General features: G+C 42.6%; 1 protein-coding gene across 1 annotated transcript in view; it reads right to left on the reverse strand.

Annotated features, from left to right (window-relative positions):
• The window catches only part of gpc4 (glypican 4), a 31,513-nt gene extending 17,370 nt beyond the window's left edge, over positions 1-14,143 (reverse strand). The window contains exon 1 of the mRNA XM_035162265.2: positions 13,379-14,143. Within this exon, the coding sequence (XP_035018156.1) occupies positions 13,379-13,529 (151 nt within the window). The 5' untranslated portion in view covers positions 13,530-14,143. The remainder of the gene's footprint in view (positions 1-13,378) is intronic.
• Between the last annotated feature and the right edge of the window lie 1,075 nt (positions 14,144-15,218).

Raw genomic sequence — 15,218 nt, forward strand, 5'->3', positions numbered from 1 at the left:
AAGGTTACAAACCTCCACACATTCACATCAAGCTGCTGCTCAGCACAACCACAGACGCTTGCTCAAGGGCATTAAGCCAGTATTAATTTAGGAGGGGGAAAGTGAGTCTTGTTCACTTTTCCTATCCAGATTTTCCAAGTTCATCTCTAGGGACTCAGACCAGTGACATCCCAGACAACATAACCATTACTTTGCTGCCATCCGTGCATAGCAACAGTTCTACTTAAGGATTAGAAAATTAGACAGCACATAATAATGTTCCGGCAAGTCAAAAAAGATGATTAAATGTTATAGAACATTGAGCAGGGTTTCACAATGAAAACTGAGCCTCAAAATCTTTGCGTAGTATTTAACGTTCTCAGATTTCCAAACCATGTTAAAAGGAGCAAAACCACTGTCATGTTCAAAAACAGAGAGAACTATTTAAATTGAAATGTTACAAGCCAAGATAAATGTCAACACCCTTCCATACATTACATTTATCTGACACTCTAATATCCTGTGTACATGGGTGTACTCTTAGCTATGGATGAGTCACCGCAAAATGGGAAAATGTTCAACAAGATTATGCTGTAAGCAGAAACCATTATTAGAGGCTATGCTGTTCATATGGAGATAATCAGGGCAGGGCGCTACTTCCACCTATTCCGTTTCTACACTTCAGCCTCTTACAAAAATAGAGTAATGACAAGTTTATAGCAGTTTTGGCCAAACCATTAATGCTTTTGGGCTCTCGGCTCCATAAGGAAAGTCCAAGGGACTGACATGTGCTGGCAGGGGACATCTGAATATGACTGAAGTGTTTTAATAAAAATGTGGGTAGTGATGCCAAAACCTCTCCATTACACTAATGCTAAGTGTTTCACTTCCCTGCTGCTCAGCGTCTTTAAGCCTAAATGAACTGAAAAGTTAAAGAACACACAGTATAGCTCAAGTTGGTCTGAATAATGTTCACAGGGGTTATATTTGCATGTGTCAAGAAGGATACTTACTGTTAAAAAAGCCATGGTAACGAATGTTACTTTCTAATTAACACCCCCCCCCCTCGCCCCAGAAAAATAACCAGGTGCTACATTAACCTGGACATCAAGCAGGATATTCCACAATACATACTGTGCTCCTTGATGGGAGAGGTGAGCCGTCTTTAGCATGTGGCTCCATAACTCAGACAATACGCTACTCTCATAACTAGTCAATAGTCTGTAAAGGAGGTAACTGAAGTGGGCAACAACGCTTAAGATATAAATTTAAGTAGTAAATTATATTATGGGAATTGTAACCTAAACATATGCATGTCTGCCTCAGTAAAAATATGTACAGTGGAGCCCTGTCTCCGTCTTTTTTTGTGCTGCTATTGGGAGTGACATTGTACGTTTTCTATTTTTTGCAAATTGCTGGTTAGGGGTTAGGGGCCATATTTATTTTCTTGGTGTTTCCATCCAAATCGCTTTTACAAATCAGAGCACGTGTACAAAAGAGTACATGTGAACTTTGTCAATTATTAGATAGGCCACATTAAGCAAGGCAGTACAGTCGGGAAGGAGAAACTGAGTACCATAAAATAAAATGTACATAAACCATACACAGATATATACCATTTACTGAATCTGTTCATAGTGTACACAAAAAGAGTGATATCATAGCTGCATGCACTATTTTTCAACTTTGCATTTATAGTTAAGTCGTGTCTAACCTAAATCACTAACGACGTGACATTAGCATGCATTTGACTTTGCCTCAAACCGCATGTTGTCAGCTGATCAGAAAGCAGTCATCCCTCACATGAGGAGTCATGACACTAAGGTTGAATCGAACCATGATTCAGCATCAAGTGTAATCCATATATAAGTGGAGCCTCCCAGTAGCAGTGAGCCTGGGAAACACTTACACTGCTTCTGACAGATTTACTCAATTTAGAACAATGTTCACCATCCATTTATGAGGCAGGAAGTTTTGGTTTAGCATAGCATTCTCTGGAGTGATTATTTTCAGCTATGCAGCCAGTCACAAAGCTTTGGATAATGTCTGTTTCCTCGTATGAATCAGGGATCAAAATCTGTTCCACAACACAGCTGTCAAAACACCTAACCGCCAAACTTTTCTTGACGCATGGCATGAATATGATGAGAAAGAAAAATGCATGTGTACTGCTGTACGGTACGAGGCAGAGCGAAACGTATTACAGCGTCGATGTCTCATTTACTGCTTTTTGCACAGAAGAAATTCACTTTCAGAAAGATCTGCAAAGCCGATCTCTTATTCAGATTGAAAGATAGTCACATTAAGATGTTTATTTGTGCTAACTCGTACACATTTTCTCCAACATGTCAATTACTTTCTCAAAGGCACTTAGTCTGACAAACTCCAAACACCCTGGGATCCATAAATCTGAGCACTCTGCCACCAGAGTCCATTTCTGATTACTAAACCAGTCGGGGCCTCTGGCCAATTAAAACTCTCCATTTGTGAACATTCCAAAACGCTGTCATCCATGAACATTTACCCAGAAGCCCCTGGGGAGATTCCACAACATTGCCCTGGCCTCTCGCTCTGTCTGTTTCCCTCTCTTGTCCCAGCCCTGCATCTCCGGCTTTGTCTCCCAACACAAAAGCTCCCTGCCTTCACCACTTCCCAGGTCACTGCTTTGTCAGGGCTTCAACTCGCTCCTGCACTTCCCAAATAAGTTAGACACCCAATTCCAACCCACTTCGGCTGTTCTCAAAGTTCACCTGCAGCACAGTTTATATTAACTCTCTTATGGTCACAAAGCCTGGAGGACAGAGTTTGACTCTGTGACATCTGCATTGAGAGCAACGTATGGTAAAGATATATTCTGATTACAGACTAGTGTAAGTGGAATTAAAGCATTTACATTAAGTCTCTTGCTAACACAGTGTAAATCAGGTGTTAGCGATTTAAACTAACTAAAAGCTACACCTCAACACCTAAAGAATGAACACTATTACTATTCTAGAGACTGTAGAAACATACAGAGTTCAAAATATGTTAGCTGGAGCTCATTTACCTAAACAAATTAATCAGTGTTAATTGTTCATACTGTCATAAACAATCTTTACACAATACAACACAGTTTTCTGACTTGAAAGTAAACAGGAGCAGGGAATCTGCCAGGGGTCAAATAATATACAAGCATAGCTTTGAAGATATTAGATCATAAAAAACAAAGGTCGAACTCCCAACACCTGAAGGTGTGTCTCTAGCTTTTTCATAGCGTTTCCAACACAAATTTTCTACAACTTGTTTGATTTCCATCTGCTAAATAAAGCAACCACTGGTGACTGGCGTGACTGTTGTTCAGACTCGTGCAAGGCCCGACCATTCAGCCATTTGGTTTCATCGTGAGTGCCTAAGACAAGGACTGCACGGACAACAGATCCATGCATAAAAAGAAAAAACAACACAAGTAAATCAAGAAACTTTCCTTCCTACCACTGGTCTTCTGGGAATCTCTACTTAACCACTGCTCCATCTATCAGAGCAAGTCAGAGGCAGTGATTCACATTAACAACTCCGCTAATCTTTCACCCTTTCCACATCTTTCTCTCCGGTTGTGCCTTTTGATGAGCCGCAGTGTTGCAGTGTTTGATCTACTGCTTTTACTACAGATTCCACCTTGAAGCTATAGCCAGGTCTGTGTGTGTGTGTGTGTGTGCATGAGCAAAGGAAATCTGAGTGAAAGAGAGCGAGATTGTGTTATGTTTAAGATTTGCAGAGACAGGCAGAGGTTTTTCAGACAAAAAGCGAGGACAAGTTACAGCACAGCGTGTTTACCACAAGGGAAGGGAAGAGAGGGGTGAAAAAAAAAAAAAAAAAAGAGAGGCACAAAAGACCTTCCTGGCTTGTCCCTCTACACTAGCCCTCCATCTTTCCACTGACTCATGGCACACAAATGAAAACAGACTTTAAAGGAGAAAATGAAAAACACTCTTTACTTAAGGCCAAGTGCTTTACCATGGGACACTGCACAAACACTGCTGTGCTGTCAGAGAAATTGACTACTGTTTAGCAATAAGGTCCTAAGATGTTCTACACGCACTGCTCGAGAGCCACCCACTAGTAGGGTCGACCCTGATGCTTCAAAGCTTTGACTGTTGCTATGGTATTGTGCATACAAAATGAGTACTCCAATGGTGCGTCTGTTCATTATTTTTGTTGTTATTATCATATATGCATTACAACAAATATCCAAATAATTCATGAAATAGGAAACACTAATCCAACATTACTCATTATGTATCATTATTAGCTATTCTAGTTTTGTGCGTGGCCGATCTTGTCTTACTAGCACTGACAGCAGCATTGCATGTGACCATGTGATATAAACTTACAAATTTCCACACTAACAAGATGTTGAAAAAGTCAATCAAAGTAATAAACTAAAGTAACTTCCAATTCAGTGAAGGTGGGCCTTGAAAAGTTCCAGATATGAAAATGGAAAATGGCATATTACAAATCGACGAGTTTGGCAAATGTTAACAACAGCTTAGCCATCTTGTAACTGCTGAGATGCTGCAACAAACCTCAAATATTTGCTGATATTACTCACTAATGCTTTGAAGCCCAGAGACAGCCATACAGCCTAGACTATCTAAGGATAATTTGATGCTTGGTTATGAGCATTTGCATGAGTAAGTTTCACACAACAAATCATGACGCCCCTCCCTCCGACTCCACAATAAAAGAATTCAAAAAATTCTACTTTGTTGAAACATACGAGAGCTTTTAAAAGACTTGACCGCAAACAATACATTTTGACGTTGCCAGTAAAAGCCAGCAAACCCCTCTTAAGGACAGGGAGCTCTTTAACAATGTTTATAACAGACATCCAAAAGCAGCTGAAGTCCACCAGATGTTGCGGCAGGACGGGGCCCGGCGAAGCCCCCCCAGGCAGAATGAGGTCAGGTACAAGATCAGGTTTCTGGAAGCTCACAGCTACAAAAGGGCAACAAAGATTCTGATATACCTGTTGGGCTTTACGAAACTAGACACCAGCGTGGCGGTGGGAAGAGAGCCCCTCATCGCTGACCGTCAAAGGGACTAGAAAGTCTAAACCTAACGGTACAATGGTTTAATGGGCCTCAGCCATGGATGGCTTAGTCCCTCCCTGATGATATACTGAATCTGTCGATGAATCAAAGCTGTTTTCCTAATTTTCTGCCAGTGGAACCCACCCTCAGAAAACACAGGCCAAATCATTTACAGCTTTGGAGCCATCATTTAACAAAGTATTGATCTTTCATCTGTGCCTTTTTTTTCTACCATTACTTATCAGCCCCTAGCCAGCAGGACGTCTGCCATTGTTTTCTTCATGTTTAAAATTTTTGTTTTGATGACCTGCTTTTAAACACATGGCATCAATGCGTCAGTCAAATTCACAGAGCTACGTGAAGCAGCCAAAGACCCGCCTAGTTAGTTTCTGTTTGAAAGAAGAAAGGACTTTTGAAGAGCAAAACCTGAGGTTTTGATCTCAAAGAATATAATTTATATGAAAATAAATCAAAGCATGAGCAGCACACAGAGGGATTAGGTAAATATTAGGAAACCTATTATGCTAACTGCAGTTTGGAAAAGTGAGCTAAGTGTGAGTGACTGCCTCGTCAGTGGGAGTCTTGATGTAGGCCTTGGGAGTAATTAGCAGGGATTACAGCCCGCCTGGCCTGCACCCAGCACTAGGGTTTCAGCCCAAACACCCAGGCAAGTCCCTGGCTTCATTCCGTAACCACACTGGCCTCTGGAGAGTCACACAAATCCTAATGATGATCATGACTATCAACACAGACATCAACCCTACTGTGGCTTCATAGGAAATCAATTAACTTTGGTTGAGTTACACCTACATCATAACCGCACTACTGGCAGATCCGCACTGAGATGGCTTCAGTCAGTGAGTGAGTGGAGCGGCGGCGAGTAGGAGGAGGGTGGGGGTGGAGGGGTACACTCCACCCCTGCAGTTTGGGATCAGAGCACACAGCCGTGCGCCACACTCCTCACAGCTGGCTGAGTGACACCAGTTCCGAGGTGATCAACACAAAGGAGACGCACAGCAGCTCAAATATCAGAGCGACAAAAAATATTACAACACGAAGAGTCAGTTGCACAAACGGACTTCAGCAGCCAGAGGTGTCGTACGATGGAGGCAGAGGTAGTTAAACAAATTCGAATAAGTGCCAAGGCAATTAATTAGAGAGGTCCTTAAGTGTTGCATTGACTGTATTAATAAGCTATGTCACCTCACAAAGCACTGTGGATGTTTATACAAAAATATGCTGCACTCAGATACTATTCTGTACGTAGTATCAAAGGAGAAAAGGGTTATTGGTGCTTCCCAGCAATTAGATATCAAAGCTTTAGAGAGATGTGTGTTAACAAGAGATGCATTCTAGTTGGCCCATGCATCATCCAAAAGCCTTTCTTCACAGAGAAAACGGCAAAGATAAAAAGCTGAGAATAGATGAGAGGGAGGTAAGTAGGCTGAATGCAGCAGAGCAGGAAAATAGCAGTAAACCACTGTTGACGGTGGAAAAGTGGAAATAACCCAGAGTTGAGGAAGAAAGGAAAGGCCAGGAAATGAAACAAAACCTCCCAGAGGAGCTGCTAAAGAGCGAGCAGTGGGGGAAGAAAATTAACTGATGTTAGTCGGGATAAGGGGGAAGGGGGGTGGGGGGGCTTGAACAGCATGCTAACAGGACGTGTTAACAAGGAGTTTCGGGGGTTACTTCCCTCAACTCAAAGTAGGGAAAACCACAAAGCCAGATCTGAATTTCTCACAGTTTGCATCAGACAAAGACCAATCCAGATCCATCAAAATACAGAGTCAAAGTTTAACTGTGGCCACTCTGCCAAAAATGATCTGTTGAGTCCTTTAGTTAAAACCTTTGTGTTAGACAGAGACGTGTGCTGTAAGTTACTAAAGCCCTTTTCAGACATGACCTACAGGTAAAATGCGGAGAATATGCTACGGAGTTTACCCAGAATCTGCCTTTCACACATGCACAAGACAGCGGGAGGTTCTCTGCACAGACGGGTTCACAACAGCAACAAATCCTCTGCATTATTCAGGCGAGAGGTGGAGCAGCCCGGTGCAGCAGGCTGAGGCAGGAAGTGACGTATTAACTCTGCTGCGTAGATCATATGATTTTGTTAACAGCACCCCAACATCCGTCATCAGCTCTTATCACCACAAACTCTGACATATTCGTTAATGTCTTTTGTTTGCTTTTTCATTTTTGCGTCAGTGGCGCGTTTGAAGCGTCCAGAACCCCTCAACCCGATCTCTGTGAATCCAGCGGGGGATGTGTTCTCACATCGACTTTGCCTAGATTTCAACGGATTTTATACTAGGAGACCAGGCGGATAAAGTCTGTAAAAACAGAGTGTCTCACTCTTGACATTTGCATTCACACATGCACCTCCTCCGGAGACAATACGTAGGATCTGTGGAGTCCAGTACATGTCTGAAAGCAGCTTAAGAGGAGCAGGCTGTACGTATAAGCCTGTATGTTGGAGTGAAGATGAGTCATAGTGCATGCATGCTTGCCTCCAGTTACCTCCCCAGATTCCCTAAGCCTGTGTCACACGCACACAGTGGCTCTCCGGCTCCTGCCTGGTCCACCACTTCTCCTGGATATTCAGTCTGACACGCCACCGTACAAAACTCTTTCCTGTCACTCAAATCCCCCCTCTCATTCTCTGTATGCCTCAGTTAGTCCCTCCTGCCCTCTTTGTTGCCATGTGTTCCCAGCTCTGGGGTTCCCTGTGTGCAGGTCTTGGTGGTCCGGTGTGGAATGCGGTGAGGAGGGGGGAGGTAGGCCGGCCGAAAAGGGGTTGCTCAATTGTTCCCACACACAGCAAACCACCCCCTACTGATCTGTCGCTCACTTGGCCATTTGGGGGGGTCAAAGCAAAGGATGCAGAGAGATGGAAATACAAACGCTCAGTCCACACACACACACTCACACACAGCCATTGAATTGATGCTACACCCAGAGCATACTAAGCGAGTGAAAGAGGGAAACTTAACATTCCACAGTTGTTGAAGAAGGTGGCTACCCGAGCAGCAAATCAGGTCCAACATGGCAAAATCATTCCGTCCACCAAACAAGATCCATGGAACTAAAGCAGGTAGTTTTAGTGCAGCCAATTTTTGTGTTCACTGTGATAAGCAGATTTGTTTTGGACAAATGATAACTCAATGATAACTGTTGCTGGCAGAGCAGAAAGGGACGCAGTGAGAGCCGCTGATCGCAGAGCTGCCGTGCTGTGATCACAGGAAGCTGATAAGAGTGGCGGGTACAGCAGAGCTGGCAGGCACGTGTAGCCAGCCTCCCTCCCCTGGCCCCATCTGGACACTGAATGTCGCAGCTAGGCTAACCCCAGGTTCACAAGACCTCAACCTCATGATACCTAAACTCAATTATCCTGAAGGCTCGCCATGAGTTACAGGGGACATGTCACAAATACAGAGCAGGGAGCAACAGGAGCCTTCCCTGTATCACTGCTTTCACCTGATCTCCAAGGATAAGACCAGAGAGGAGCAACTCCAACCACATACAACATATTTATTGATTAGCGAATCAACAGTTAATAATCAGCAAGTCAATATCTATGATGATTCATAAATACACCTCTAACATTATTGAGTACTTAAGGAGCCCTGCCCAGTCATCCTCGTGCAACCTGCAGACAAAACAAAAACTGAAGTCAGCAATGAAAGCTGAGATGATTGTATTTTTAATATGTTAACTATACCGCCTGTTTTCAAAAAGGTAAAAAAAAAAGGCATATTAAGGAGAGTTAAAAGAAATACTTGGTAAAGTTTCAAGCCAACAAGCTGCAGAAGTCTATCCCATCTCTCAGGAATGTTATCAGAGAATGCTTTGGCTTTAATAAGGGATATTTAATCTCAACCCACACACTTTATCAATTTTCTCTTCCAATTAATCACTGATATTCATGTTCGCAAAAAGAATTCCTCTTGGAAAAAATTGTTGTTGTGCCAAGAACTTTCTGTTTAAACTGAACTTTCTGTTTAAACTGAACTCAACAGCAGTTCTTAACATTTACAGCTTACTTACCTTTTTTTCCAAAAAGAATACAGATTTACACCACTTTTTCACCAGCAAAATTGGAATTTTGCTACTACTAATCCAAAGCCACACTATGAGTAATTCTTTATTTACACTGTACTACCATGAGTCAGACTTTCATGAGTATACGGCACCCCGCACACCTGTGGGAGGGACTAAACGGTTTCTTGAATGACACACCTGAATCAGTTTGATCGTGCTGTGCTCGACAAAAAAACGAGTTTGGGCTAAAGGTGTTGTTCTTCTTTTAAGGACCATTCAATAACAAATAAAGCTGCAATGCTAAAACCTTTACACACATTAAAAGCTTTATTGTTTTTCTTGGAAAACACAGTTTTGGGCCCAGAAGGTTAACTGTGTTTCAACTTGATTTGATTCAATTGTATATCTCATGGAAGAATACAGTTTCATTAACTTAACATTTCACTCAGTTGGTGGTTTGAACAATGATGAAAGTAGACAAACACACAAAGTACAACCACTAGGCACAATTTTCTTCATTGCAAAGTGCTGCACTCAAGATAAGACTTGCTTACCCTAATGATAAGACTGGCATTGTTCTTCACATGAAACATAGAGGGCCATCTATATTTTATGGGATTGACCTTGAGAGGCAAGTAAGATGCTTGGTTGGTAGTTTATTGGTTAATTATTACAGGCGTTAAAATACAAGGGCAGTCTTACACAGCAGAGCCACTCAAATATTGGACTTTGAGCTTTAAAGGCTCACACAGACTTTGCATGCCCAGTTTCCCGCTCTTATCTTATCTGCTGAATGTCACTGCAATAACACAACCTGTTATTTCCCAAAACCGTAATGATGCAGAGCATGCAGCCAGCAGCCAAGGGCGAAGGAGCACTCACAATGTGAGACTGCAGAATGTCTCGGGCTCAGCGAGAGGCCAATGTGCTGAGGTCATGCACGCTTTGAGTTTCAGTCATAATGCACTGAACTGATTATGAGGAAAGGGACGTTCCTTGTGCTGAAGGGAGGAAAAACGACCCTCTTCACTTTGATCTCGACCATTGTCCCATACCTGACGCATGACATCAAGCCCAACTGTCAGAGTAAACCAAAACAGATTTTGCTTGATGAGCTACAAAATGGGAAGCACAACATCCAGCCCAACAACGAGTAGCCTTTGACATACCAATCTGGTGAGAGTTAGCTGCTCTGCTTTCAGAGTGAGCTCAAAGAGCTGGTCCATGTTGCAGCTATGCAGCAAATGATCAAATATAACATACCTACTATCAGCAGATTTCTACAGACAGTAAAACCACCATTTACATTCTTTATGATTGCTTACAATATTTATCTGTCATCGATAAAAGTGTGAGTGTGATTTATTTCCCATTTATGTGAGGTATTCAACCACAAGCCCTAAACAAGAAACTAGGGGGGAAAAAAGTCTTGAACTGCTTCCACGTGAGTGGTAAAAGATTGATACCATGGGATCAACGAGGAATTCACCAACTGAGCCTGCTGTTCCTCTGTATCCCTTAATTCTGCCTATGCTAAGGCAATCAGGGTTTCCATTTCAGTTTTACTGCATTAAAACATCTTTATTGAATCTCGAGTCTGGTTTCGGCTGAGCCTGTCGGAAATTTGAGTGGTAACAAACATTCTTATCTCTGTGCTGCCAACAATAACATGATGTTGAATGTTGTAAGAGGCGAGTTTTGATTCCCATGTCTCTAATAAAGACTCATATTCCACCAATCAGATTTATGATGCATGTATCAAAAGGAGGTAAACATTTCAAAAAATACTTCCAAGACGACTGGCAAAGATACTGTATAATTTTTAAGTAGGTCTCCTCTGCTACATCATACTCAACAGTTATGGTTAAAATAAAAGTGGTACATATTGTGACTGCACACTCTAGATTTATCTGTGGAACTAAATTATTTCATTGCATATGTTGTGTTATTTATACTCCTGCAGATGTTATACGCATTTGCTTGATTATCAACTGTACAATTGTGTTATATACATATCCAAGTAAGTAATGGTTTAATCCTTGCTCAACCTCAAAACTAGTTTTGACTGTGTTATGGTTAGGAAAGAATTAATGTTAGAAGTTTGACCTGTTACAAAGAGAAGCAGTGAAGCTCTGACAAACATGACGGAAGTTCAATCAGGCTGCACACCTGGAGCAATTTCTCCACAGCGACATGAAACATTTAGAGAGTGCAGAGCTTTTGTGTCTGCTTTTTGGAGCCCCCCAACACTCCTTAATGACAGTAGACCCTGTTGCTTTCTATGGATCAATTATCTCAGTCTCTCTCAATGACAAAGGGTTGCTCACTGAGGTCGGTCCTGCCCAGGGCCCAGACATACACCAGGAATCTATTGTAAGAAAAAGGCACGTGTGTATACAACACAAACCTGCACAATAAAACTGCCTTCATTCATTCCTTCTTTCAAAATCCAGAGAAGCCAAGACAATTAGATCCGACCAATGCAGACATGTTGGGGTACTCTCAATGACATTTAGCATCACAAAGACATGCAGGCGGAAAACAAAAGGGACCTATAGAGTTGAATGAAATGCGGGGCAAAAAATTATTTCACCGCCTCTGTGACAGTTTGGTCCAAATCAAATTCTAATGAGCTGCTGTGGCTTCAACGGAAAAGGACAATCTGAACATCCTCTTACTATGCAGCGTAAACTCAAGAAGGACATCAGTACAATAAAGAGGACATATACAAACTGGTCACCCTTGTCAGAAGAAATAACACAGTGAACACTCCTGAGAGGTTTGTGTTAAAAAAAAATACATAAAGATAAAAAGGGGAAATGGTTGTATGTGGCAAAATGCCAGATTAAGCTAATTATTCAATCCAAAGTGGCTTAAAAAGGGGAAACCAAGACCCTAACCTGACAGTAGCCGTGCCCAGATGACCTACATCTACAAAAACATCCTTCTAAAGCCACAGCAAAAAACTGGACTGATTTTAGGTGGGTGAATATATGTGTGCATATTCATTTTAACCACCATAAAAAATGAAAAGGAAATCAGAGAAGGGAGGGATTTAAAGTATGCAGGACACAGTGGAATTTCAAACCCCAACCCCCTTCCCTTGCTCCCCCTCGAGCCTTCGCTGTAAAAGCCCCTCTACATGAGTTTCCATTACTTGGGTTTAACTCATGATTAGCCCAATTAATTTGCCTTCTCACCTCTCGTCTGCCTGCTAACAAAGCTGTGCTTATTTATTACGGAGCAGCCTTGTTTGGGGGCCTTCCATCCTGTCCTGCAGACAGAAGTACAAGTACAACGTGTGCCTTCAAAGAAAATGTTAAAGCCATAGAAAAAGAAGAAAAAAAAAAAATCACAACTCCAGCGAAAAGGAAAAAGTCATAAGCCTTGTTCACAATGCACAGCAATGTTTACTAAATCACTGCCGGCTGCCCGCACTTCACAGCCATAGGAGCCCGTAGTGAGGAAGCCTGGAAATAAACACAGGCCTGGCTTCTTTCAGTGGGGGAGCCGGGTGGTGTGTTGATTATAGCTCTTTATTGTTATGAATTACCTGCAAGTATTTCCTAGATGAGGACTATATTTACTCACTGGAGCAGTGAATGGCTGCCACACACACACGCACGCACGCACACACACACACTGCTTTCCTGGAGAATTACCTTACACATTGTCACTACTTGTCTAAACCTTAAACCGCCATAACATAACCGTCCTCACCATAACATTTTACATTTTACACTAAGGTGAGTTGCTTTCTGTCCCCATACAGAAGATAAGATTTAGATTAATAACTGGACCACTGTTCTGAAGAAGTTACCCCCAAAATGTGGCACTGCTTCATTCCCCACACTTTAACTGTAGTTGCCATGTAACACACACACACAAAAGCACCATGTCTGTAACATTAACCATTTATCTATACTGACAAAATGTCTGCTAGCAAAAAATTACCGATTAACTTTGAAGTTTCAATGACTTACAACGTTTTGCCTCAAAGAACTTGTGGGAAACTTTTTGAAAGTTAGTTATAAGTAACAATGACTGCCTCGGTTGTACTTTGGGAGCCAACATGAGGTCATGTGGACATATTTGACCGATTTAACCCGGTTTCTCTTCATGCTAACTCTGCTAGCTTAAAAAGTTCCCAGGAGCCGTTGGACCACCGGGAGACCACCCCGGGACCGGGGGTCGTCCTCCGGCCGCACTTTGGGAACCCACTGCTCCGGACTGACTGGGTTTCAGGTTAAAATTGACAAAAAATTAAGCAAGTGTTTAAAAAGACTCACCGTTGACTCCTTTGTTGGGGACGTCGTTGACGTTGAAGCCCTTGGAGCTGTACGCGGCACGGACTTCATTGCAGTTCTTCAACTTTTGCTCCGCAGTCCCAGAAACAGACAAGACAAGCAGGGTGCACACCACACACAGCAGCGTCTTCATGGTGAGGCAGGGACGGACAACAGCGACAGAAAACTACGAGAGGCTCGGGAGAGTGAGAGGAGCAAACGATGGCCGCTCAGGTAAAGCTAGGACAGAGTTGGAGCGACTCCCACGCTGAGTTTCCTCATGGAGACGCTGCTTTCTTCAGCTCCACCGACACTTCATTCACAGCGGCTCCGGGGAGGCCACCGCTCCGACAACCCGGGCTCCGAACACCGAGGCGAACACCGCGCACACCTCGTCCCTCTGGAGGCTAAGGTGCGTGTCGAGTCCCGGACTCAGAGGACAAAAACACGGAGAACGAGACAGAGCAACACTTTGAAAAACCTGTAAAAAAAAAACTTTTCTCTCTAACTCTCTAACTTTCCTGCAGCGCTTCACAGCCTCGACGATAAACCAGGGCGGCGGCAGCAGCAGAGGAGGAGGAGGAGACGCCGGGAAAGTTGTCTTCTTTTCTTGTCTTTCCCTTGTGAACGACGGGTATCTGTGAGCGAGGAGCCTGCACTGTGCCGCTGGCCGTGCTCAGAGATCCAGATGCGGGCAGAAAACCCTGGTGGACGCGCAGGGACGAGTGCGAGTTCCGGGGGGACAAAGAGGTGGAAGTGAGAAACACCAGGGGTGGAGCGCGGAGCGGGGACTTTAAACCCAGGATCTCCCTCCCCCTCCCCCCTCTCTCTCTCGGTGATGGTGTCTAGACTTCAGCGGTAAGTACCAGGGCTTGAAAATCAGGACTGGAGCTACGAGGGTGGAGCTGTGCTGCGGCACAACACGAGGGCTCTGCTAGTGTTGGCCCGCATGACGCGAAGTGGTGGAAATCACAAATCTCTTTTTATTGCAGACCCCGGTTTGACCTGTGTTTTAACAGAGCTCCTTATCTGCCGATGTGCAGATAAAAGACTCTTTGAAGTAAACAGACATCCCTCATCATGCTTTCACTGTCCTAACATAAAATGAGAGAAGTCATCAGTGGTGATAAAGTGTGCTGGGGAATCACCCCATGCATTGTTAGTGAATCTTATCCATGATGATTCAATTTGATTTGTATGACACCAAAGCACCACGTGATAATACAATAAAAAAAGGAATACAGATTGATATAAACAACAGCGACAACAATAATAATGAGCTAATAATAAATAAATAAGCAGGTTTCTCAGCTGCTGCTACTGCTTTTAATGTTTCATTATCACGCCCATCTTATATGTCAGTGTGTGATAATGATGTGTATTTTATATTTATACTTTTTCATTTTTATCTGCTCTGTTTTCTTAATCCTATGTAAAGTGTCTTTGAGCATTGTTAAAAAAAAAGCACAAAAAAATACATTATTTCAATCTTAATCCATTTTTAATGATATGTAAAGTTTCTGAACATTATTAAAAGTACAATACAAATAAAATGTATCGTTCTGATTATTAAAGTTAACATAAAATAAATATAAAAACTAAAAGTAACTTAGAGTAAATTAAATAAATGAACCATCTCCTAGTAAAGTTGAGAAGTCACAATGAGCAAACCCCAGAACCCGACTCAGTGTGGGCCAGCATCTGCCTCGACCGGTTGTAATAGTAATAGTAGTGAGGATCTTTTTGTTACATCTTTATTTATAATAAAAAAAAAAATCTAAACAAATTATAGCAAAACAGCCATGTACATGAGAAGAAAGCATGTGACACATTTTCTGTCTTA

Source organism: Hippoglossus stenolepis, chromosome 7, assembly GCF_022539355.2.
Source record: "Hippoglossus stenolepis isolate QCI-W04-F060 chromosome 7, HSTE1.2, whole genome shotgun sequence".
In the NCBI taxonomy this organism is placed as follows: domain Eukaryota; kingdom Metazoa; phylum Chordata; class Actinopteri; order Pleuronectiformes; family Pleuronectidae; genus Hippoglossus; species Hippoglossus stenolepis.